Source organism: Haliotis rubra, unplaced genomic scaffold (assembly GCF_003918875.1).
Source record: "Haliotis rubra isolate DU_JTF1 unplaced genomic scaffold, ASM391887v1 Scf6, whole genome shotgun sequence".
NCBI lineage: Eukaryota > Metazoa > Mollusca > Gastropoda > Lepetellida > Haliotidae > Haliotis > Haliotis rubra.
Window position 1 is genome coordinate 1,009,490 of NW_025767301.1, and position 24,300 is coordinate 1,033,789.

The following is a 24,300-nucleotide window of genomic DNA, read 5'->3' on the forward strand; positions in this document are numbered from 1 at the left end:
GTATACATCTAAACATGCCACCGATGAGATCTGCCTGATCTGCAATACTGGTAGGCAAATCAGTTGGCTGATGACGGTTTGGGGGAAACCAATGAGATACAACCAGAATGCAAATAGATAGTTTGCGTGTAGCTTGAAACCGTCTTTGCATGTTTAATAAAATATAAATAGTTCAATATTCGGGATATTGTTTCCTCGTCCCTGGTGTGTTCCGAATGTAGTGACTACTTCATTGTGTTTCCCATTTTCGAAGCAGTGTTACGGTTTCCGTCGCGTGTGTTTGATTACTGACCGCAATGTGAGGCATTCTTGCATTATTTGAATAAACAGGGCACATGTGTTCTAGCCTATGAAGTATCGAGTGGTCGGCTCTTTCGTTAATAACAGTTAGTCACCGCAATTCGCTATGCAGAGTTGCGTCCCTTGGGCACGCCAGGAACCTCTGATTATGGGTACAATTCCCTGTTCGTCCGGTTTATGTTTCTAGTTTTTTCAGCACCATAACCGAGCTTGTGGGTTGCACCAAAGTGTTAAACGCACGAGACCTTCATCACTTCGGGCTGTCCTCCCACATTAAGCAGACAACCACTGGAATACTGTTCCTTCACTCACTGCTGTTTATTTGGCAGATGGGGCGATGGGGTAGTCTAGTGGTTAAAGCGTTGACTCGTCACGCCGAAGACCCGGGTTCGAATCCCCACATGGGTACAATGAGTGAAACCCATTTCTGGTGTGCCCCGCCGTGATATTGCTGGAATATTGCTAAAAGCGGCGTAAAACAAAACTCAGTCAGTCAGTTATTTGGCAGATACAATCATGACAATATCTAGTCTGGTAGTGCCAGTACAACAGTATCTAGTGTAGTAGTGTTAGTTTGACAGTGTCTAGTTCGCTAGTGAAGTATACCAGCATTTTACTGACAATACAGCAACTACTTCGTTAGGACAGAAATGCCTCTATCCATTTCGCCAATACTAGTGAGTGAGTGAGTTTTGTTTAACGCCGCTTTAAGCAATATACCAGCAATATCCCGGCAATGGACGCCAGAAATCGGCTTCACACAGTGTACCCATGTGGGGAATCGAACCCAATACTAGTGATACTGTACAGATAATACAATTGCTTTAAGGAACTTCATCAACCGGACATCCTTAGATGTGCACGATCAGCGAATTCATTTGTCTCGTGTTTCTAGACCCTGGGCCTAATGGCGTACAGTGTCAAGCATCGTGACATATAGATGCCCTTCTCTCTTTTTAACTGATTTTGGGTGAAAATGTCAACGATGATAACTTAATTCAGCTGTAGGAATGTCAGCTATCCAAATACACGTCGAACTTCATACAACAAGGCGATGTATTTGTACTTTTTGGGGCTGTCAAAACTGTTCAAAACTAACTATTTTTGTCAAGCACTTTCTGGGACAATGTAACTTTTTCGTTACAAATCCAAGTTTCTAGAATGGCGTATAATCGGCCCCTAACAAGCATTAACCAAGGTATCTGATTTGAAAAATAGATTTCGAGAATTCAACATTTTAGTTTAGGGGTCTTATACTAAGGCTTACTATATATGTAATGCTACAGGGTTTATTTTAAAATCGTTAAGGATTCCTTTTTAAATTCTTGGATTTGAGTGAGTCTTTGTCCCGAGCTGATAATATCTCAGGAGATGTAGTCTTTAGAACACAAGTCATGTTGGGTCGCAAATTTGCTGACTATAAGCTTTTCATTCAAAGTTTGAAAACCCACCTCTTCGCTCAGTTTGGCCATGTTTGGCCAGTAAAAAAGGCCACGTTTTTTATGCTGGACGAAAATGGTTAGATGTCAACCATTATAACGTTCCTGATTAATAACATAACATTGTGACGATATTTTCGAAACGTTATCATTTGACATTTACAGTGGGGACAATAGAAGCATTGTCCTACCTCGTCTTTCGTTGAAAGTACGTATAACGCATGCTGTCCATTGTTGTCGTGAGTAAACATGCTATATATTAAAAAATAATAACTATTTAATATTAAAGATATTTCAGAATGAGTGAGAATGGTTTTACGCCGCTTTTAGTAATATTTCGGCACCATCGCCAGAAATGGCCTTCATTCTTTGGACCCTTGTATCCCGGCTAACATCAAATATAGAAAACATGTCTTATTTCTGAATTAACATAATCCGAAAGACATAGCAAATGTTCCCCACATGAAACGGCCAACGATGCTGGGATGATATAATAACCAATACTAACAAACTTAACCGCAATGGGAAAAAAATGAATCAAATAAATGAAAGTTTAGTCTTACCTACAACATACATCCATAGTACAGTCCTCATCTCGGGGAGTCCTCCGAGGGTGCACTACACAGCTCCAGGCTAGCCCGTTTAACTCATGTCAATGTATCTACTTCCGACAAGTTAATGTTCAGCTGTTTCATAACGGTTCTCCCTCCGAAATCCTCCTGTACGTCGGGATGCGACCACGCCGACGGATGGCGAGCTGTCTGGGCTGTCACTGCAAGGCTCTGTAATGTTCTGTTCGTGAACGAGAGAGTCTCGTGTTGAAGGAAGGTGTCGGAGCCTGTAGCTCACCTGTGTATCAAGTGAGTGAGTGAGTAAGTTTTACGCAGCACGTTTTATATCAGCTATATGGCGGCGGCCTGTAAATAATCGAGTCTGGACCAGATAATCCAGTGATCAACAGCACGATCATCGATCTATGCAACTGGGATATAATGACAGGTGTCTCCCAAGTCAGCGAAGCTGTCCACCCGATCCCGTTAGTCGCCTCTTACGACAAGCATGGGTTACTGAAAAACAATTCTAACCCAGATCTTCACGAGTTAGTGTTTGTGTAATCACACTTTTGTTAGTGCCATATCAAGGGGCCATTCGCCTTCATTCGCTTTATAAAATACATTATAAAACAAATCGTGAATTACCTTTTTATGGTGTGTTTATATCAGTAGATTTACGCCGCTTTTCCAGTAGCACCAGAAATGGGCTTAACACATTGTACCCATGTTGGGAATCGAACCCAGGTCTCCTGCGTGACGAGCGAACGCATTGACCACTAGGTTACCCGACAGCCCCACGAGACACGTGGGTAAAACAATACCACTGACAAAAGGACTAAAAACCGTAAAACCTTACTCGCTCACGTCATCATTGCTCGGAATGTGCGGGATTTTTAACAAGAAATACATTTATTCAAAGGTATATAGGAACAGTATATATACTCTGCTTTCATTCGAATTACACGGGACAGTCATTACATTAACGTACAAAAAGTCCGCAGTCTAGACTGCCAGTTATCCGACTTCCATTTTTGTGGAAGTCGCGTTGGCTGAGCGGGTTAGGAGGGTGACTTTATGTGCTGGCGATTAGGTGCCTGACTCTGAGGGTGTGGGTTCGAATCCCGGATGGGACTCAAAGTACTAGAATCTGTACTTTACTAAGAAAGTGTAATCCCAGATATAACATATGTTAGAGTCTTATTACACTTTCAGTTACAATTATTTATTCACCCAGGCACAAAGCAGATTATCAAAAGTAACTTACTGTCTAGTTAAAATTGCATGATAGATAAACATTGACACCTTATACAAAGCTACAGGTAAATTTCAACACCCACAGACCTATCGACCAGCTTCAAACTGGTGCGCCGCAAGAAATATAACCGGTTTCGAATCCTGTGTCTGGAGGTACATGTAGATATACTTTCCTTCCATGGAAATGTCCCGTGATGACACACTGCTTAAAACACGGTGTTTAAGTGTTTTCAAAGCGTTCTTGACCACGAAAACGATCTCAAGTTATTTATAACTCCATTTTTTAGTCTGAGTTTAGAGTAGATCACGAAAACAATTTCGGGCGTTGAACCGAACTGAGAAACGTTTACAACCCCGGGGCCTGGTTTACTGCAGATCTCTCACGCTACAAATACAGAGCGAGATAAAAATATGTTGTTTTTTCTAGGAAAAGATAGTAGGTAACCTTGACATCATCATTCATCCTCAGATTAGCAATGCATTCATACCTAAATTTCTCACCGTCATGCCCCGTATAATTCTCTTTTTTTATATTTAAATACATACTTACTGAACACATTAAAAGTTATTTCAGCATGATGCATTACATTCGCTAAGGGCTTGAACCATAAAACATGTGGCCCTCATCGAGGATGGACAACTTATATCCAGGTCGGGTCGTCCTGCCTTAAACGCTATGCGGGTGCACTGGCTGTTAAATCCAGAAGATATTTGAACTCTCGGTCGTATACTTGAACGGAGAAATTAGTGTAAAATACGTCATTGTATAGATCTCGTTACACTTACCAAAGAGAATTCACTGTAATACAGGACTCGGCTGTGAAAAAACTAACAATAATCGCTTCAGATCAGTTATGTTGAGTCACAGGGTTGTGTTACACAGTGGACGCCCCTGTATGGAGCGGAGTGGCCGTTGTGTAAACGTCGTTGGCCTGACGCTACCAACGAGAACGGATGTTAGGATATTGTCATCGAAAGTCAGCCGAGAAAGAGAAGGTCATACGAGACACTGCTGATGGTTACTTGGGTTTGTTTGTTGGATTGTTGGTTTACGCCGCACTCAGCAATATTCCAGCTTTATGGCGGCGGTCTGTAAATAATCGAGACTGGACCAGACAATCCAGTGATCACCATCATGAGCATCGGTCTACGCAGTTGGTATACGATGACACGTGCCATCCAAGTCAGCGAGCATGACCAGCCGATTGCGTTAGTCGCCTCTTACGACAAGCATTGGTAGCTAAAGATCAATTTTAAGCAGGATCTTCACCTGTTGATTTCTGAGTCCTTTCTCTTTATTGGGCTAACCCGTGGGATGATGCGGTTGCTCTTTGAACTATTTTAATGTCAAATTAACTGTCAAATTTGAATTTTGAGATAAGGCAGTGTAGTTTATGGTTTCTTTCTGAAGTCAACACCTGCTTAGACTTTGCTTCAGTAAATCATTTAACATATACTACAAAAATATATAATCTTAAAGTCAACGATTAAAACCGATTTCAAGGAAACACCAAACATGAAACAGAAAACCGTCCATTGAAAAAACATCTAAAAGTCGAATGAGTATCACAGAAAAAAATTATGGTCTAAAATATACAATATTTACGGAAAACGTGGTGTAATATATTCGTGATTTTTATAGTTTTCTCTACATTCTTTCATTGTTTTGGGGATTCTCATTTGATTTTTCAACATTTCAATGTAGTAATTCTTAGTTTCCATTTTGTTTGTTTTTCGGTTTTGCAAATATTGAGAGTTTCCCAGCTGTTTCCTTGTCTGAAAAATGTGTTTCAGCGCATACGAAAATGGATTTCCGTGTTCCTTTGGTAGTCTAGGGCTCAACGAGTCCATTTTCTTGGACCCGAGTACTCGAGGGATCAGACTCGACTCGGACCGAGTACCCGAAATTCATACCTTTCAAGCAAGCGATAGCGTTACTGGCACGACATTACACAGTCGATGATTGCTTGATCAATATTTAAAGTTGGTAACTTAGTAATACACATATAGTAATTAGTAATACAGTTTAAGGTATTACATGTGTTCCGATTATTCAAGTTAACACTTACTTCATTCCGACATCATATTGTCATGTGACTTACATTTCCTATTGGTCAGAATCAGTAGTTGGATGATTACTTGACAAATACTTTTTCATCGTACTGGTTGTACTCCCTGCATAACGCAGTGATATACCGCACATACGGCATTTGGGTTTGTATTCTTTTCACTATCCAGATTAAAACACGCCCATACATTTGATTTTATATCTTTCTCCATGTCCATGTCAGATGGCATAGGCGGATCCAGAGGTGGGGTGCAGGTGTGTGCACCCCCTCTTTTGTCCTGAAAATGACCATTGAAACGCTCGTGAAAATGAAGTGTCCCCCCTTTCTCAATAGTGTGCACCCCCCTTTCTCAAAAAGCTGTATCCGCCCCTGGATTGGTTAAAGAATTCATGGTACACAGAACTCAGTATGTCAGTGTCAGTGGCTATTAATCTTGTTTTCTCTCAACCTCTACTGGAGCTCCACAGGGCAGTGTTCTTTCACCCTTACCCTACATGTTGTATACCAAAGACTGTTACTTGTCATTACATTACGTGTTTACTGTGAAATGACGCCGCTGTTACTGGCCTAATATCCGATTCTGAACATAATAATCGTCAAGGCCTTGAAACATTTCTATCTTGGTGTAAAGAAAAATTTCTTTTTCTGAATGTGAAGAAAACTAAGGAAATGGTTGTTGATTTTCGGAAATAAATAAGGAACCTCTACACTGCCTTATATATTTGATAATGCATAAAGTGAAAGAATGGACCATTACAAATATATCGACGTCATTTTAGATTGAAAACAAACTTTTCAAAATTGTTAATACTACCATCAAAATTGCTGTAGTGTCTTTCGAGTATATTCCCTTTATCTATGAGCGCCAGATTGTCAAAAAGGTAACTAAAATTAGATTTGATAGTTCACATATTTTATCTCACCATTTTGAACTACTTCCTGGAGGATTTGGTACCATCGTAGAATTGAGATGACTTGTGCGTCCGTCAGATCTGGTTGAATTTCATAGATATCCGTGCCTCTGTTTACACGACATAAACATTTGACAAGACATACGTGTAGTTATGCAGATTGGTTTGTTGTTTAACGCCGCACTCAACAACATCCCAGCTATATGGCGGCGACCTGTAAATAATCGAATCTGGACAAGATAATCCAGTGATCAACAGCATGAGCATCGATCTACACAATTGGGAACCGATGACATGTGTTAACCAAGTCAGCAAGCCTGACCACCCGATCCCGTTAGTCGCCTCTTACGACAAGCATGGGTTACTGAAGATCAATTCTAGCACGGATCTTCATGGGTAGTTACACAAGAACCAGCCCGTGTGCCAATATACGTTCCATCAGCGTATGTCGAACTAGCCGACTAAATGGATCAGGTAATCAGACTCCCACGACACTGTATCTGATTTGCTGATTGAGTCAATCACTTCAGATGATAATTCACAAGGCACCGTGATATGTTTACAGACCGCCGTCATAACGCTCGAATATTGCTACATGCGGCGTTATGCAACAACACACAACAACAATCGTAGAAGAATCAAGATTGCGGCACAGGAATCAAAATTCCATCGTATGAGCTTATTTCAGGTTATTTCGATACAGTACAAGGCAATAAATATCATATCTAACCGCTCTATTTCTCTTTCATCATCGGAGGTAAATACGATGCAATTACAATCTGAATCTGTTGTTGGTACAACATTTCTGAAATGTCACGTTAGTAATTAACACGTTTACACTTTGGCTCAATGACCTGTCTATATTAGTACGATGGACGTTTTGAGTGGAAGTGGGCGAATGTCATAAACCAAGGAAATGTATTGTTTCAAGTCAAAACATTGATAACACATCAGTCTCGTTTCCTGTTGTCCCGTCCTATTGCGCAACTTAGTACAATAACCAGTCCAGAATTTTGAGACCAATTCATTCAACCTGGATACATAATTATTAATCAGTATTATTTGATAAGTCTAAGCACTTGTATATTGCAACACTACACTCATTCTAATCCTTGCAAACACGTCGTGCAGCGTGCTATGACAAACGGAAACCTGGAAAATCGTGGAAATCTTAAAACGAGGCTCTCCCGCTAGAAACGTTTGGCGGTCTGGTACGGACTTGATATTATATCAACCACATTGTGCGTTATAGAACTACATTTTACGACCTCATCAAATCTGTGACGTTTTAGTTTCGGTCATGCTGTCTACACCTCCCCATAAAATATAGAAATACGATGTTATTAAAGTTTAAAATTAAAAGTAACTTGTAAATACCATTTTCTTATGAAACAGGAAATTGGAATTCAGTGTAACCATAATTGTTTGTGATGTCTATGTTCGCTTTCACACGAGAAAATTCGGATCGGCTGAAAAGTAGGTCATTGTCTAATTAGGTTATCGAGACTCATGTTTCGGTTTGTATCCGACATCAAAATTTTGAACTGCTCACAAAAGACTTATCTGGATAAGACGACAATTAATGTAAGGAAATTTCCTCGTCAGGAAAATGCTCCAGGTTGGCTATATCCATACCCAACATTCACTGTGGACACCCGGTGTTCTTGATTCTGTGAGACATTCTGGAATTATATTTTTCCCGGGCGCACATTGGCATAGTTCAACTTTGACAATTTCAGCATTATCTGGTGTATATCAAGAACAAACATGACGAATCCAAGATGGATTTACCTGACGAGACGACCTATGGACCCTTAGATTCAGCAGAAATTGTTACACTGTATTTCCTTTCCAATCGCCATGATTTGTCCTGGCTTAAACAAATATTGTCGACTGATCATGCTTGATGCCCCGTAAAGCGCTGTGCCGTCACGGCATCCATGATTTCAATGTAATAATGTTCAACTAGGCATTAGATACAAACAGCCCTTTCATTGTTAGACATGAACCCGAAGCAGCTGAAATATAGCCAAAGTAAAATGGACCCCAGTTCATTTTGTTCTAAACGATTAGCCTCATCACACTGGGGATAAACTAGAGCTTTCACAAACAACACAATGAAGTATTGAATGTAATCAGCGTGCCCGGGTTCGTTCCTCGAAAAATACAAATTGCCTGCAATTATATTTGCTGTCACAAATCAGTAGTACCAAACCTAGGTTTGTGGTCCTATTGACACTGCAGTAGCCTGTCATTACAGGCTAAATGACACTTGACTGGGTTTGTGAGGTTCCATTGACCCCATACAACACACTGGTGTAGAGTTGGTTTCTTGTTTTCTCAGTACAGATGAGGGTCAGCGTTGCTTGGTCCATTACACATAAGTGAACAGGTATAGGTTTTACAGAGATGTACATAAGGTAGTTCACTTGGTGCTATAGCGTGTCGTAGCTGCGAGGCATGGTAAATGAAACAGGCTAAATTTCGAACAACAGATGTTTATTACAATATATGAGTATACTAAATTTTGTCACACTAGGATATTCGTAATATTTCTTGGCAATGTATCGTTGACGTAGATTATCGAAAACTGTACAGATCAATAAGAAATGATATTCCACAATATAGCCACAGTTACAGACTTTTTCATTCCTTGGTACATTGAGATATCTACCTTCCTCAATGGCTAAATACATGTATGCTACAACGAAAGTGTGCAAGTACCATTCGAAATTTATGGACTGTAATTAGTGAAAGATAATAATTCTGATTCAAAAAGTTGTTTGCAAAGCGAGTTAAAGTTAGAACTATTAACCAAACATGTACACCATTCTTGTTCATATGAACATTTCAAACAGAAAACAAACTCTGAAAGAAAAACTTCAGCACAAGTTACTTTTTGTCTTTCTAAAATATATCCAAAACCATATATATACAAAAGGGATCTTATTCCTCCAGTTTCATTTTCCCTTACCTGAAGATTGCAACAACATATCATAGTTTTGGGGAAATCGGTAATCTGGCATATTAAGTAATTTTAACCAATAGTTTATACAATTTTTATAAGCGGGGGCGGTTGGGTAGCCTAATGGTTAAAGCGTTGGCTCGACCCGGGTTCGAATCCCCACATGGGCACAATGTGTGAAGCCCATTTCTGGTGTCCCCCGCCGTGATGTTGGTGGAATATTGCTAAAAGCGGCGTAAAACCAAACTCAGTCAGTCAGTTTTATAAGCGGTTATATAGAGAGGGTATCTACCACTTTCTCCTGTAGACAGCATGAGTGAGCACGATGCCAGTTTGTAGCGTGTAATGATTGAAACGTTGGTTGGTAGGTTTGTTGTTTAACGCCGCACTCAGCAATATTCCAGCTATATGGCGGCGGTCTGATTGAAGCGTAATGATCGTAGAAGTTTTATCAGGATGGTCTAGATATTCATGTATCGTCTGGCACTGCAATAAAATAATCACAAACGTGTACAGTATTTTCCTGTTATTATTGTTTCAGAACAATCCAAGTTCCCCTGACCAGGGTCCATTTGCACAAAGCGACCTTAGCGCTAAGTTGGTTGGTTGGTTGTGTATCGCAGCACTCATACGAGACACTGCTGATGGTTACTTGGGTTTGTTTGTTTGTTGGTTGGTTCACGCCGCTATCCCAGCTATATGGTGGTGGTCTGTAAATAATCGAGTCTGGACCAGACAAACCAGTGATCAATAGCAGTATCGATCTGCGCAATTGGGAACCGATGACATGTGTCAACCAAGCCAGCGAGCCTGACCATCCGATCGCCTTTTACGACAATCATGTGTTACTGAAGAGCAATTCTAACCCGGATCTTCACGGGTTCATAGCGCCAAAACTACCTGAAGATCTTCGAGCTACGCTGATCTCAACTCCCATACCAAACATACGCTTGGGGTAGTCTTAGCGCTAAGAATTCCTCAAGTCTGTTTTTCATATGGGAGTTGTCATCAGCGTAGCTCGAAGATCGCGAAGTGAATGCGAAGTGCGGTTTATGCTCTTCTTTTACAAACCACTTTCAACAATATTGAAGTCAGATCAGTGCACGTGTCCTAATGCGGGAGGAAAGCCCGAAGTGATGCAGGTTGTCATGGTAACTGAAGACACGTACATGTATATTACTTTAAACAACAATAGTTTCAAAAACAGACAGCCAAAGACATGTCACAATAACTGGTTTCCATGTTATCATCGGTACATACTGAAAACTTTACACGCACACACTTGAGGTGAAGAGGATCTGCAAGAGGTTGCAGGAAGTGCCAATCTTCTTAGTGACGTAAATTGGTCTAATTACGTTACTGTTCTACTCTATCTTCGTACAGGTGATTTACATCAAAGCAATATCAGAATCGTTTGACAACCATTAGCAACGAGGAAGGGTTCATATAATAGATTTTTATCAGTTACTGTCGTAACACAAAGTGCATCTCAGTGGTAGGGCAGGTGAATATACATATCTATGGCTGACGTCTTACAGAGGATGGTATAGGGTCACGGTTGATCATGTCTTTGGTGCATAGAGTTGCGTCCTTTCCCAATACCAGGATCCGCTCATTGTTGAAATGCTACATAGATTATTACCTTTGGTTTGTTAGCGTTATATCCATGGACTGGGTTTCATAGAAGTTGTATAGATCTGCGTAAAGTCATCCTCTAACATTCAACTGATGCCCAATGTTGCAACCCATATGCTGTAAAGACCGGCGGTGGGGTAGCCTTGTGGCTAAAGCGTTCTCTCGTCACGCCGAAGACCCGGGTTCGATTAACCACATGGGTACAATGCGTGAAGCCCATTTCTGGTGCCCCCGCCGTGATACTGAGGGATTATTGCGAACCTGCGTAAATCCATACTCACTCACCCACTCGCTCACCGTAAACAGCTCAGTTGAACGACTCGCCCACTTCGCTGCATCTATGGATTGTCTCCATTGATCATTTTTCTTAGCAGAACGAATGGGTAATTACAAAGCTGAGTGACAATCTATTTAGTTCACGTAGACATGGTAATAATCTGGACCACACAAGAATGCAGAGGATAAAAGTCCATGACACACTCAAATAGATCCCAAATTCTAACAACACCTGCTGTGGTGTAACCTAGCTGTTTAGTGTTCGTTCATGCGGAAGGCCGTTACGATTCATTACATGGCTACGCGTGAAGGCCATTTCTGATGTCCCCTGTCGTATATTGCTTGTCCCCTGTCGTATATTGTTTGTCCCCTGTAGCATATTGCTTGCCCCCTGTAGCATATTGCTTGTCCCCTGTCGTATATTGCTTGTCCCTGTTGTATATTGCTTGTCCCCTGTAGTATATTGCTTGTCCCCTGTAGCATATTGTCGTTGTGCCCCTGTGTATATTGCTTGTCCCCTGTAGTATTGCTTGTCCCCTGTCGTATATTGTTTGTCCCCTGTAGCATATTGCTTGTCCCCTGTAGCATATTGCTTGTCCCCTGTCGTATATTGCTTGTCCCCTGTCGTATATTGCTTGTCTCCTGTTGTATATTGCTTGTCCCCTGTCGTATATTGCTTGTCCCCTGTCGTATATTGCTTGTCCCCTGTAGTATATTGTTTGTCCCCTGTAGCATAGTCCTGTTATTGCTGTTGTATATTGTTTGTCCCCTGTCGTATATTGCTTGTCCCCTGTGTATTGCTTGTCCCCTGCGTATATTGCTTGTCCCCTGTAGCATATTGCTTGTCCCCTGTAGTATATTGCTTGTCCCCTGTAGTATATTGCTTGTCCCCTGTAGTATATTGCTTGTCCCCTGTAGCATATTGCTTGTCCCGTCGTATATTGCTTGTCCCTGTTGTATATTGCTTGTCCCGTCGTATATTGCTTGTCCCCTGTAGTATATTGCTTGTCCCCTGTAGTATATTGCTTGTCCCCTGCAGTATATTGCTTGTCCCCTGTCGTATATTGCTTGTCCCCTGTTGTATATTGCTTGTCCCCTGTTGTATATTGCTTGTCCCCTGTAGCATATTGCTTGTCCCCTGTTGTATATTGCTTGTCCCTTGTAATATATTGCAAAAAGTATCATGTAAAACCAGTCACTCACTCAAATCATGCCGCTCAGATACTAGACTCCCATCTATTAGCATCATTTAATGATCCCTGCATCTGATGTAAAATATTTCTGGAGTCTTGTAAACATGTCTGTGTGAATGCTTATAGCTCTTAACATGTGCACTAAGATGATGGAGTCCATTAGCCTGCCACCAACCTATTAGTGGGGAAATGTGCATATATTTATGAACCTAATCAGTGGTCTTGCAGAAAGATTGTTTGCTTGTTCATTGTTCAAGGTTCATCTCCGCACCCTTGATACATCCCGTAAATATCTGCGTGGGGAAACGTTGGTTGGTTATGGTTTGACGCTGCAGTCAGCAATATTCCAGCTATATCGTGGCAGCCTATAATAATCGAATCTGGACCAGACAATCCAGGGATCAACAGCATGAGCATCGATCTATGCAATGGGGATGCGATGACATATGACGTGTCAACAAAGCCAGCGAGTCTGACAACCCGATCCCGTTACTTCTTACGACAAGCATGGGTTGCTGAAGACCAATCCTAATCCGGATCTTCATGGGTGGACAATCCATGGATCAACAACATGAGCATCAATTTAGCATTTGGGATGCAATGACATGTGTCAAGCATGAGTTACTGAAGGCCAATTCTAACCCGGATCTTCACGGGTCGATCCCGTCTTAAGACAAGCATGAGTTACTGAAGGCCAATTCTAACCCGGATCTTCACGGGTCGATCCCGTCTTAAGACAAACATGGGATACTGAAGGCCAATTCTAGCCCGGATCTTCACGGGTCGATCCCGATCTTAAGACAAGCATGAGTTACTGAAGGCCAATTCTAACCCGGATCTTCACGGGTCGATCCCGTCTTAAGACAAGCATGGGATACTGAAGGCCAATTCTAACCCGGATCTTCACGGATGGAGTCAGGAAAGGGCAAACCAGTGACTGATATTGTGAGCATCCACTTTAATACAAGCAAGACACTGAACGTGACTAATAGCTTCATAACGTCGTCCCATAGGAACCAATTGTAACCAGGAATCACTACAGGTTCTTGCACAGGTGCACTTTCAGTGAATGAGTGAGTTTTAGTTTTAGGCAGCTGTTAGCAATATTCCAGCACTAACACAGTGGGTTACACCAGAAATGGGCTTCACACAAATTGTACCCATGTAGGGAATCAAACCTGGATCTTCGGCGTGACAATCGAACGCTTTAACCACTAGGCTACCCTAACGCCCCTGTACTTTAGACTCTAGGATGAGGCACCAAACACAGGAAACAGAATACTTTATTTGACTATCACACGTACATCTGACATTTCACATCTGTATCAAACTCAAGTCGGACAGATTAACTGCACCATATCAACAGATAATATCTCCCACAGATGACCTTTCACAGCTTGTTTCAGTAGATCAAATTGTTCTGAACAGCAAGATCAGTTGATAGCACTAAACATGGACCGTACTGCATTAAAATGATGGCAACATGCTGAACTAAAGTCGCCTTGAACAAACTAATGTCGGATGACTAAGGAACTATCCCAAACATGGCCTCATCAGATGTGTATTCTAGGGCCACGGTTCACAAAGCAATCTTAGAGGTAGGATTAATGAAAGCATATGTTAGTATAGAGGTTTTGACCCACCAAGTTCTACCATCAGTTTGTGAACCATCCAGTTGTTTACTCACACCCTCACAGACTTATAGAAGCTCATCAGACCAACAGGGATTACAATCTTGGAGAACCTCCTCATTTCAGTACCGTATTTCCTCTCATAAGCACTGGGGCCTCCAAGAAGCACTGGTGGTAAAGCAGTGGTTTAAGAAATAAACGCTGGGCCTCTAATAAGTCCTGGGAACATTCTTTACAGAAGTATTCTCCCTTCATTCAAAAATAGATTTATTAAGGAATGGTCCCTAACTTTGACGTAACACTCACTAACAATTAATTACAGTATACCCAGTAAGCGCTGGGTCTCCAATAAGCGCCTGGCCTCTAATCAGCGCAGGGTCTGGAAGTCCTTTGAAAAAATAAGCGACTGGGCGCTTATTAGAGGAAATTCAGTATATTCCACAGATCACACAAAGGCTGGGTCACTAACACAACTATGTTTCAGTCATCATTCATGTTGAGCTGATGCCTCATGTGGGTGATCTTTGACGTTCTTGTGGTTGATATAATATGCTGTTCATGTAGGTGATCTATGCCATTCTTGCCGTTGATCTATACCATCTATGTGGGTGATCTATACAGTGCACTCACTGTGCTTGTTTCATTCCTTGGCTAGCAAGTCCCATTTTGGGTAACCATGATTATCCAGAGTATCACATCTCCATTTTATTATCATAAACACCCTTGACCCAGTCACTACAAAAGAACCCAATTCAAATTACACATTACTAAACACAGATGTCCAATCAAATTATACCAAGTGAGAGAAAATCTGTTCTGTGATCAGATTGTTTGTTTTGTTGCTTAATGCGCCACTTAAGCAATATTCCAGCTATATGGTGGGTGATCAGACTCACCTACATGTTGACCTCACTTTCAAATGAACTTGTAGTAATAAATGGCCTGGGACATTTATCATACTAAAGTGGAGTTTTGATACACTGCATATCAGCGTCCTTGTGATACAGCTCTCCTCCTCAACACTGCCCTCCAGAACACAGTTTCATCGCTTGCTGTGGGGCAGCTTAAAGGGCTTGGCGCCTCGATGGGTTTGGAACTTGGTGTCCATCTCTGTCTTGTACATCTGATACAGCAGTTTCTCCTCCAGCTTCTCCACCGCTGCCAGAGTCAGGACCAGCGTCTCGTGCTTCAGCATACTGTACACGTTCAGCCCTGGACAGATAAACATACTGTACACGTTCAGCCCTGGACAGATAAACATACTGTTCACATTCATCCCTGTTTTTGAAACAGCTTCATCCGCTCAGGGCAACAATAGAGCCACAAGGTTCTGAACATGCTAAAATTTGACTGAAATATGCAAAACTAAAGGTTGTAAAGCTTTAATTTGATTAGAACTCTATGAGCAAATATTAACAACAATTGCTAAGACTGTCCACACAAACTTTCAGATTGATAAGCCTTGTTGTCTCAGAGCTTACTGTAGCAGGGGTATATGCAGGTCCAAGGTCACCATCAAAATGTCCTAAAACTTGCATGTTATTTATGTGAATCAGGTCCAGAGATAGTTACATTGGGTTATTGTACACAGGGGCTGTGGAAAGATTGTTTGAATAGTGTATCAAAAATGAAATACGTACTGCCTCACAACTTAGCTCACCTGACTAAAAGTTAAAGAGGTGCTGTCATTTAGATTTTCTATGTCTCCTTTGACACTACAAGACCTGAGGAGCTGAAACATTGTGAGTGTGATCCCAGCTTCAGTGTCACTACCACTCACAGAATTCCCATCCAATTTTGAACATGTCATTTTTGTCCATGAAACATCTATTTCTGACTATTTCTGGTCATGTCAGTTTGAAATTTGATATGGAGCAGGTATTTGGTATGCAGATGGTCATATAATAATATATTTGATCAAGCATTATAGCCAAAATGGATAGAATTATCATTAAAACGCCCGCACGTTATCAGAAATGAGCAGGTCACTGTAACTTGATAATGCCCGCAAAATGCTTGACGACGGGCCATTATTAATAACCTACGGCTCGTTTGAACTTGGGTTCATTATTGACAAAATTTCTGACTCTCATTCGTCACATGTACCTGTGCCTTTATGCACTTTCTTGCTGGTGCTAACCTCAGCAATTGTACCATAAATTTAAACATACAGCCATGAAAACATCGACAGGAATTCTAACGTTGTTGAGCACTGAAAAAAATGGCGGCTGGTAGTATGGGCAAAGGTCAAGGTAGAATGTCGTTACTCTCAATAGTGACGTCACCTGTTTTGTTCTATGACGTTTCCATAGTTGTAAAAGGTGTGTCAGTGACCTCCATCGTTTGTTGTTAGCAATAAATGCTTCAAAACCGATGCCGTTGTTTTTATTCTTATGTTATTAGAAATTCTACCCATTTTAGCTATAATAACGGTAACGCGATTTTTCAGGGCATTGTCATTTGCAGAAGCCCTCGGCCTTCTTCGTCGGGCAGTTAATGAAAGACCTCAGGCTTCTGAAAACGATAATGCCCTGAAAAATAGCATTACCCTTATAATAACCACAACAACCAAGAGAGTAATGCAATGTAGCCTTTGTCCATAGCTACCTGAGGACAACAAAATCATGTAGTTAGTGGGGATGAAAACCTAATAATGAATTTATTATGGCTTTAGTTTTGACATTTAAACACGTTAGCTGCTGTAAATCTCTGTACAGCAAAACTGACATGCAACTCACCATACACAGGCAACTCACCATACACAGGCATCACGTTGAACTGCGGAGTCTTGCTCAGAGCAACAGCTATATTCCGGGGCATGTAGTCCGTGCTGGAAACACACGCCATTGACATGAATCAGGTATTGGAGTTAATCAACACTTCATGACATAGCTTGACGTCTCTGTCATTGAACAACAAACTTCCATCATATTTTTGTTTGTTGTTTAATGTCGCCAGCAACCATATTCCATTCCACTGGGGTACAATGACACACAAGCAGACAAGTCACAGAACCCCCAATAACAATCTTAGTTGTTCCGCACTCATGTTTTAACATGGTGACAAATGATTACTGGATTAAGTCTAAAATATTACATACAGTTTGTGAGTGTGCGAAAAATGAACTTCTAGGAAACCAACAAGTACATTCTTTCATTTGATTTGGTAACAAGCATAATCTGATAATTGGCAACAATATATATTGATTTCTCTTCACATATAACACTTAAACCAGACATTCCGTCCCGAATTGGCAACAAATCTTATGTGACATTTTTTTCACTGCAAAAAAGGATGAAAAGAAAGGGAGAGGCTGCAATACATTTTATACTGCACTGAATGTAACTTTATAATACCTCTGAATTTTAGAAAATACTACCAACATTCAAATTTTCTATTTTGTAAAAAACATGTTTGTTTTTTAAATTTTCCCACCATGGGCACATGGTGTACATTTCTAGATAAATCCTGTTGTGAAATATAAAGAGGTTTGGCAACTTACTCATCCACGAAGAGAGCAGAGTATCCCCAAAACCGGTTTTCAACCAGGTCCTCTATATACTGCAGACAGAGAAACCACAATCAAACAGGATACAATACACTTTGAGGTGCCTGTGTAGTGTCCTACATTAAGTGTGAGAGTCCAGGGTCCTTCTCCTTACCCTGATGTTAACACCTGCAGATTCAAGGGTCCCTTGCATCACATACCATGGGAATGTGCTCTACAATCCCCTTAAATTCAAATACTTTTGCTTAAAAATATTGGAGTTCAAATCCTTTCCTTGTACAAGAGACTAAACATTGATATGTGAGGTGAGGTGAGGTGAAATTGGGTTAACGTCGTGCTTTAGAATATTTCGCTCATATGACGACGTGCATGCGTGTGTGTGTGTATGTGCGGCTGCTTGTACTAGCTCAGACTGAAGCTGGTTCTATAGTGCTAGCCCACTGAGATACCATGCCGCAGTGAAGCATGAATACCCCACTCAGACACATTATACTGACTCCGAGCCGACCAGTCCTTGTTGTACCCATTAATGCCGAGCGCCAGGCAGGGACCAACAAGTACCATATTTTAACGTCTTTTGGTATGATGCTTTTGGGGACCATTGATATGTAAAGGATGAAAGTGTAAATGATGAGGGTTTATAACTAAATACCAAGACATTTTCCCCTTCAATCAGAATCAGATATGTGTTCATCATGCTTTAATTTACTGTACTGATACATTCACTTTAACATAAACTGTGTCCAAAATTACCTTCGACACAAACATTATGCTGAATATGTAGATGACACCTTACTTTAATCAAGAAATGTTCATATAACATTTTTGTAACTATTACACCAAGATACTCACAGATGGATCATCAGTGGGGATGTCTAGGGAATCAACTATATGTAAGTCATTCTGGAAAAGAAACAAAATATTTATAGTCATTTCGATAAATTTCTGATATCTTTTTATTCTTAAAATCATGTTTATCAGCTTCTTTCCCATCAATATGATATTGATGATATACATACTTAATACAATAACTCTGATGACATATAAATTGTTATAAATTGTTGATGTGTTTAACAACATTCCACAAAGTTAACCTGTCTACAATTGACAATACATTTCCATTCATCTGTGCTTAGGTCACATTTACCGATTCGACTGTGTGTATTTGACAATATGTACCCACTCACCTGTGCTTACTTCACATTTTTCCACTCAGTTGGTCATATTTTACATACAGCTCACCTGTCCATACCTGACAATATCCATACCTGGACGACATGTTTCCACTCACCTGTCCATACCTGACAATATCCATACCTGGACGACACGTCTCCACTCACCTGTCCATACCCGACAATATCCATACCTGGACGACACGTCTCCACTCACCTGTCCATACCTGACAATATCCATACCTGGACGACACGTCTCCACTCACCTGTCCATCCATACCTGACAATATCCATACCTGGACGACACGTCTCCACTCACCTGTCCATACCTGACAAAATCCATACCTGGACGACACGTCTCCACTCACCTGTGCATACTTGACAGACAGCGCTACCCTGAGCCCCTGCACTCTCACAGCTGTAGGTAACATATAGAAATAACTCTTAGGACCCCGAGGTCCCATGGCTCTTCCACCTGCAAACATTAACAAGTTGGTTGACATCTCAACTGAGGTGTAAGGTTTTTAGGCAGGAGGAGTTACTTCCCTTTTACTGTTAAGCCAGATGAGCCAGTATATAAGTACAGATGCAGCTTTGAACAGGTGACACGATAATAAGTTACAGTTCACTTATCAGCTATTCTCTCATCACATACAAATAGGCACATTACATTTCCTGAGAGACTGGCCTACCCTGAAGGCGAGAGTCTGAGACTGAGAGAGAATGTAATGGATGATGTAACAAGAGGCTGGACAATGGTGAAAGCTGGCAGAGTACACGGGCCTCACCTGTCACCACCTACCAACGTTCTAGTTGCTCGGCTAGTCTATTACTAGTATAAGTGAAAAGACCAGTAACTTCACATAACCCACAGGTCTATGACCAAAGGTGTCTACAACTGTAAGAGGAAGTGTTTTACTCCAGCATCCCCATTGGTCTACTCACCTCCGACCCACAGTGGTGATCTGATGCTGCTATGTCTGGCTCTCCCTAGGCCCTTCTGTGGCCACGGACGCTTGCCGCCCCCCTGCACCTCCGCACGGGTCTTGGTCTTGGCATGTGACTAGTAACAACAAGCATACAACTAGGGAAAAAAGCCCATATATTAACACTGAAAAATGTCGAGACATAGTAATTTACAGTACTTCTACTGTAGCACACTCAAAAGTTTGGGGCACAGACTGTAGAAATAAAACTGAACTAAAAGTGTTGATTTTCAAACTTCGGTAGAAATACCCGACTTCAGAGCATGTTCTGTTGCCAGTAAGTAATGTTCCTGTCTGTGCAGTGTTGTCATGTGTATGGGCCTATCTGACTCATCAATAAAAGTTTAACATGTTTAAGAATGGGCTATTTCCCATGAGCGATACCATCCCTGTTGCTTACACTGACCGAAGCCAGAACATTGCATGTGTCAACCAGTAATCAGCAATAAGAGTTATTATGCATGAACACTCTACACTACAGAGGACTGGACTTCAGTATTATACTCACAATCCTCTTGTATGTTGTCTGCCAGTGGATGTTCTTGTGAAGCATGTCTAACCTGAAAACAAAGCAGAGCTGAATCAGGAAGAGAATGAGCAGGAATTGTGTCGAACATGTTAGCACATAGAAAGGGGTAGAAAATATACTGTGATGATAGTTCACACACTGCAATGGCTAGGAGCAGGAAGACCACTGTTCCACAGCTTGGGACATCAGGTTATAATGAACCTCTAACTGAGGTGAGGTGAAATTGGGTTTAACATAGTGCTTGAGAATATTTCGCTCATATGACGACGTGCATGTGTGCGTGTGTATGTGTATGTGCGGCTGCTTGTACTAGGCCAGTAAGCTGGTTTTATAGAGCTAGCCCACTGAGAAACCATGCCGCAGTGAAGCATGAATACCCCACTCAGACACATTATACTGACTCCGAGTCGACCAGTCCTTGTTGTACCCATTAATGCTGAGCGCCAGGCAGGGACCAACAAGTACCATATTTTAACATCATTTGGCATGACGCGGTTGGGGATCGAACCCGCAACCTTCCGCTCTCCTGGCGGACACTCTGACCACTACACCACGGAGGCGGTGCACCTCTAATTGAAGGTTTATATAATCTGATAACTATCAGATTATATAAACTTTCTAAACTATCAATTCTCATAATACTCCAGGTTAAGAATTGAAAAAAACAGCTACCTTGGATTTGTTGCAAATATTTCTGGATGAAGATCAATGACACCCAGCTTCTCATCTTCTACAGTATCCAGGGTCTCTAGCCAAGCCTGGTGTGATTTCATGTTTGGGTGGAGGTAGTCCACTTTGCGGGTTGTCATGACAGGCAGTGGACGACGGACACTTGGGGGTTGGATGGGCTGAACCTCTGGAACTGGAAAATATAGCTATTTACCAAGTGATGTATAGTGTGAAAACATGACAATGAATGGATGTTAAAATGATATGTCAGTGGGGATGCAAATCAACTTGCATCACTTACTAATCAGAATACTAAATGTGATAAAATAAAATGCATCAACATAATAAATTAAACACTACAAAGACTGTACCGGACAACGGGGCAAACCTTTAAAATTTGATAAACTGACTGGCAGTCACATGGTAGAGGGCGAGAGCTAACTCACAATCATCCTGAATTTCATGCTTTTAATTCAGTTGCAGAAACATGAGAACATGGTGTGGTTACATGATCATTTCACTACTGGATGAACCATGTATCATCCATGAGCAAGCTGAAATGATCATGTTATTAATAGACACTATTAGATACTTATCTTTTATATACAGTTTAAGCAAGACCAGCCTAAATCATCAGTGACAAAGGTCATATATCCTTGAAAATAGCATATATCCTTTAAAAATCAGCAGTCAAAACATACCTTGAGAGCCTTCTGGTTGCTCTGTCAGCTCCTGTAGTTTGTGTGATGTTGTTGAAAACGATCGAAGACAACATTTCTGGAAATACAACCATCCTGACCTTGATCATGTGTTATTCACTAATATGCATTCTCAGTTGTTGCATGTATAGTCTTTCGATGTCTTGCTGTCTTAATATTCTCATCTCGAAAGCAATATTAAATTAAGAATCGACATGATATATAACCATGAAACTATTTTAGAACTAACTTCAAGTTTGTAAACCAATGAGAAAGTGAATGCCATGATGGTGTAAATCAGAACAGTCAAAATAGAAATTTCTTTTCAACTATCCCAGTTAACAGTACAAGTTTTCACCATCATCTAAAGTTAAAAAATCATATTTTGTATAATCTCTGGTCTACTTATTTAATTAAATAATGAACAAGAGATGTTTTTATTGGATTGCCATCTGCCAAGAGGATGATTAAAACAATAAAGTGCAAGAATTTGGGATATAGCTAAAACGGCACCACAGCAGAACGGCACCAAAATCGTTTGGCGAAAATGGCACCGTATTGGCGAAAACGGCTACTGATTTCTGAGCTAAAACGGCAACATATACAAAACACAGTATGATGTTGACTTTTATGTTATAGTTTGTTTAATTATAACATTAGAATCAACATATATAAAACACAGTATGACGTTGACTTATGGTTTTTATTTCAACATTAGCAAGATTATAACACGTGATGTAGCTGGAATATTGCTAAAAGCGGCGTAAAATCATAACTCACTCACCCATTGCATTAAAATAACAAGACAACAAAAGCACCGTCAACATAACACATAACACATGTTCACACGTTTTATCGCATACAACACAGTGGAGAGACATTGTGATGAATGATATGTAATGTGTACATTCTTGCGTTTTAAATGCAGTTTCATTTTGACACTGAGTTTGGGCGATTTGAGTTGAGGAAATGTACTTAAAACATCAAAGGTTGTGATGTTTTCACGCTAAATTGGCAGGCTTTTCCAATCACTGCCGGCACAGTAGATGTTTTGACTATTGAAACATTCTACAAGCCGATTATCGGCGATGGATTTTCCAATAATTAAGATTTATTTGGTACCGTTTTAGCCATAAGATTTGTAGCCGTTTTCGCCAAGTCGAGGTTCCGTTATGTCCAAATGGTGCCGTTATAATCTCTGGTCTACTTATTTAATTAAATAATGAACAAGAGATGTTTTTTATTGGATTGCCATCTGCCAAGAGGATGATTAAAACAATAAAGTGCAAGAATTTGGGATATAGCTAAAAACGGCACCACAGCAGAACGGCACCAAAATCGTTTGGCGAAAATGGCACCGTGATTATGAAAACGGCTACTGATTTCTGAGCTAAAACGGCAACATATACAAAACACAGTATGATGTTGACTTTATGTTATAGTTTGTTTAATTATAACATTAGAATCAACATATATAAAACACAGCATGACGCTGACATTCTTGGCGCTTTTAAATGCAGTTTCATTTTGACACTGAGTTTGGGCGATTTGAGTTGAGAGAATGTACTTAAAACATCAAAGGTTGTGATGTTTTCACGCTAAATTGGCAGGCTTTTCCAATCACTGCCGGCACAGTAGATGTTTTGACTATTGAAACATTCTACAAGCCGATTATCGGCTATGGGATTTTCCCAATAATTAAGATTTATATGTCCAAATGGTGCCGTTTTCGCCTGGTGCCGTTTTGCTGTGGTGACGTTTTAGCCTGCACCCCAAGAATTCATATGCACTTCCATATGAGAAATCACAAGGTTTTGGATGAGTGAGTGAGTATGGTTTTACGCCGCTTTTCGCAATATTCCAGCAATATCACGGCGGGGGACACCAGAAATGGGCTTCACACATTGTGTCCATGTGGGGAATCAACCCGTGTTTCAACCACCAGGCTACCCCAAACGCCCAGTTTTTGGATGAGTTTGGTGTTGCAGTTTAAGATTTGTATGTTGAAAAGGTGCTGACTTAGGTTACAGTGTTTTAATGAAGAAATGGCAGACAGATTGTAAGCAATGACTGCACTAAATGTGCAATATCAGTTTGCTAAATACTCGTTTGCATTAACCAGTTATAGTTCTTGTCTAAAGTTCTATTTGAAGGTTCATAACTTTTAAACAAAATAGGCGAGGCCTTTCACTTTTACTGAGAAACTCACTTTGACCTTGTTCCTTGCAACTGTTTGTCGGATTAGCAATGACGACATCACTCTTGTGAGGCACGCCATTTGAGTTGTGTACATCTCCATTTTGTGTGTGATGAATTATGAAATGTCGATTTCAGTAAACTTGATCCAGAGGTCGCATGGTTGAAACAGGAAACTGCAAGAGTAGCCTGCCCTTAGTTTTCAAAACTGCAAATGCTAAATATTATCAAATATGGAATATGATTTACGTATATTTCAATTTGAGAATACTGAGAGATGTTTCAAAAGAAAACATTGATTAAAGGTGTACTATA

The 24,300-nt window shown here is 40.7% G+C and overlaps 2 protein-coding genes across 2 annotated transcripts in view; both read right to left on the bottom strand.

Moving 5' to 3' along the window:
* The window catches only part of LOC124255365 (elastase-like), a 28,459-nt gene extending 25,939 nt beyond the window's left edge, over positions 1 to 2,520 (bottom strand). Inside the window, exon 1 of the mRNA XM_046689262.1 lies at positions 2,303 to 2,520. Within this exon, the coding sequence (XP_046545218.1) occupies positions 2,303 to 2,333 (31 nt within the window). The 5' untranslated portion in view covers positions 2,334 to 2,520. The remainder of the gene's footprint in view (positions 1 to 2,302) is intronic.
* An 11,957-nt stretch (positions 2,521 to 14,477) lies between these two features.
* Positions 14,478 to 24,169, bottom strand: LOC124255324 (39S ribosomal protein L4, mitochondrial-like). Its single transcript, XM_046689215.1, has 10 exons — positions 23,999 to 24,169; positions 21,793 to 21,868; positions 21,095 to 21,284; positions 20,402 to 20,453; positions 19,853 to 19,970; positions 19,276 to 19,382; positions 18,588 to 18,638; positions 17,730 to 17,788; positions 16,984 to 17,057; positions 14,478 to 15,439 (listed from the first exon to the last, which is right to left on the bottom strand). Exons 1-10 carry the CDS (start codon positions 24,086 to 24,088, stop codon positions 15,270 to 15,272), a joined length of 987 nt encoding a protein of 328 aa, XP_046545171.1. The 5' UTR covers positions 24,089 to 24,169; the 3' UTR covers positions 14,478 to 15,269.
* Positions 24,170 to 24,300: the final 131 nt, after the last annotated feature.

What these genes read in the sequence shown, in the direction of transcription:
- LOC124255324 (XM_046689215.1), bottom strand. Translation starts at nt 24,088, where the DNA reads ATGGAGATGTACACAACTCAAATGGCGTGCCTCACAAGAGTGATGTCG. An exon ending in GCAACCAGAAGGCTCTCAAG is followed by an intron (nt 21,285 to 21,792) that starts GTATGTTTTGAC and finishes TATATTTTCCAG; the next exon opens with TTCCAGAGGTTCAGCCCATC. An exon ending in TGTCTGTCAAGTATGCACAG is followed by an intron (nt 18,639 to 19,275) that starts GTGAGTGGAGAC and finishes TTTCTTTTCCAG; the next exon opens with AATGACTTACATATAGTTGA.